The sequence below is a fragment of the Thermobia domestica genome, chromosome 10 (genome assembly GCF_964235325.1).
Source record: "Thermobia domestica chromosome 10, izTheDome1.hap1.1, whole genome shotgun sequence".
NCBI lineage: Eukaryota > Metazoa > Arthropoda > Insecta > Zygentoma > Lepismatidae > Thermobia > Thermobia domestica.
The window spans coordinates 154,688,770-154,691,210 of NC_137463.1; the positions used below are offsets into that span (position 1 = coordinate 154,688,770).

The 2,441-nt window shown below is 35.5% G+C and overlaps 1 protein-coding gene across 1 annotated transcript; it reads left to right on the forward strand.

The window, feature by feature from the left end:
• The first annotated feature begins 218 nt into the window (after positions 1-218).
• On the forward strand, positions 219-1,184 carry LOC145661638 (52 kDa repressor of the inhibitor of the protein kinase-like). The gene has a single exon (XM_081726961.1). It carries the CDS (start codon positions 219-221, stop codon positions 1,182-1,184), a length of 966 nt encoding a protein of 321 aa, XP_081583087.1.
• The last annotated feature ends 1,257 nt before the right edge of the window (positions 1,185-2,441 follow it).

The window sequence follows — 2,441 nt, forward strand, 5'->3', positions numbered from 1 at the left end:
CCCTTTTATAGTTTGAAAAAAAGCTTTAGAATCATTTAGAAATCATCAATCTCTGCAAGTACCATAAAGATGCAATTCTCACTGAAAGAACTTCTTTAGACTTCGCAGAAAAGAAGAAAGTACCAATTGACCAAGTACTAGATGTAAAAAGGAAGAAAGTTATTGAAGATAATCGGCTGAGGTTGAATGGGATAGTGGAGACAGTGAGACTATGTGGCATGCAAATCATTCCTCTACGAGGACATTCCGATGCAGGACGTATATCCCTCATCACACCTGTGAATAACGATGGAAATTTCCGCAGCCTTTTAAGATATCGGGTTAACAGAGGTGACCTACTACTCAGAGAACAACTCGAGAACAGTGCAAGAAACTCAATGTACACAAGTCCAAGAATACAAAATTCATTGATTGAGTCTTTTGGGAGCCTTATTCAAAAGAAGATTATAGAAGGAGTGTGTCAGAGCCCTTTTTACACAATGTTAGCTGACGAAACAACAAACATTTCTCAAGTTGAACAATTTTCATTGTGCCTCAGATATATTACTGAATCCAAACCTGTTGCTATAAAAGAGGACTTTCTTTCTTTTGTGCCTGTTAACGATGTCACGGGTCGTGGTTTAGTGAGAACATTGCAAGAAAAACTCATAGAACACGGGCTTGATTTAACCTATATGAGAGGTCAAGGCTATGATGGAGCATCTACCATGAGAGGCGAATTCAGAGGTGTCCAAACTATTTTAAAGAAATCCTTTCCAAAAGCAATATACATCCATTGTGTGAGTCATTGCTTAAATTTGTGTATATCTGATACGTTTAAAGTTCAGGCTGTTCGAAATGCAATGGGCGTAATATCAGAGACGTGTTCATTTTTTCGAGCCAGTGCAAAGCGTACCTCCATTTTAAAATTAAAAATTAAAAAATTGGAACCAGACTGTGATAATACAAGAATGAAAACACTCTGTGAAACGAGATGGTGTGATAGGCATGATGATGTATTACTTTTTAAAGAAATGCTTATACCAATTGTTTCAGCTCTTGAGTGCGTTAACCAACTATCTGGTGAACATTCGAAGAAAGCATTATTAATTTTAAATAGCATTGGAACACCGTCCTTCATTCCAGCTCTGATTGTCACATCAAAATTGTTGGGACTGACCTACAATCTTTCAAAATACCTTTAAACGAAAGGCATCGATTTATGTAGTGCATTAGAAAAAGTAAAAATGACAAGAGAAGTTATACATGATTTGGCACAAAATGCCGATTCTGACAAGGGACATCACCCAATTGTCCGGCTCCGATTTCAATGAAATTTTTATTGCTGCTAGAGGGCATGTATTCATTACTTGTGATGACAGAAATTTTTGTTATGGTGCATATTTTCTATTTTTTCATAATTTTTAAAGATTGTGATGTGGTTAATAGAGATTACTGCAGAAGACCCTTACTACCCCTTGTAAACGGAGTATTGATGAAAGAACAACCATGTAGATATTTATAGGGCCTAGGGGGAAGTCGCATTGTACGTATGACCTTGACGGCAGCCATCTTGAAATCCGCCAAGGTCAAGTTTTTTAAATAGGAATAGGGTAATATGATACATAATTCCGGGCTAGAATTTAATCAGGAAGACAATGGTGAAGTTAGTTTTAAGATGCGCCCATTTGGTGAAAAGTTAGAGGCATATTAATTGTTTATACTTACTATGTGCATAAGTCCCTTACCTCCGCTTCTAACCCGCGTATTAATGACAATAAGTGGACAAAGGTTTCGGTAATACATATTATGCCTAGAGGGAAGTGATACGATAAGGGTATCATTGACGGCAGCCATGTTGAAATCCGCCATTTTGAATTAAAGTAAAGTTTTGAAAACTGAAAACCATAGCATGTGGCACCAAATTTTAACAGTAAATTTTCCCCAAAAGCCAATGGTATGCTTAGTTTTTTTCTATAGTTAACTAGTATGAATTTATGACTCTTCTAATGTGCACGAAACGTCCATTATTCGATCTTTCAAATTGGTAACACTCCTAATTTTCACCGCATGTTTTAAGATTCCAACTGGCACTTTGCAATTGTTTCCATGGCTCATGTTTTCTAAATTTATTACATTTTTTAAGAGTTGCGATTTGTCAGTTCATGAATAGTGTTGGCATAAGCATCCAGCAATCTTTCTGAATTTTGAAGACTTGCCATGTAATTATTCCATAACCGAAATAACAGAACAGAAACGGGATTTTACTTATTTTCACTTTAAATTATTTTATTTCGGAATTTGATTTAAATCAACGATTTTTATTTAAAAAATCAAGTGATTTAAATCTTGATTTAAATCGTGATTTAAATCAGACTGATTTAAATCAATCCACCCTGAACAAACTAACTGTGTTGTGCCATTTGATAAAGTTCGACAAGCATTTGAATTCTATAGAGACG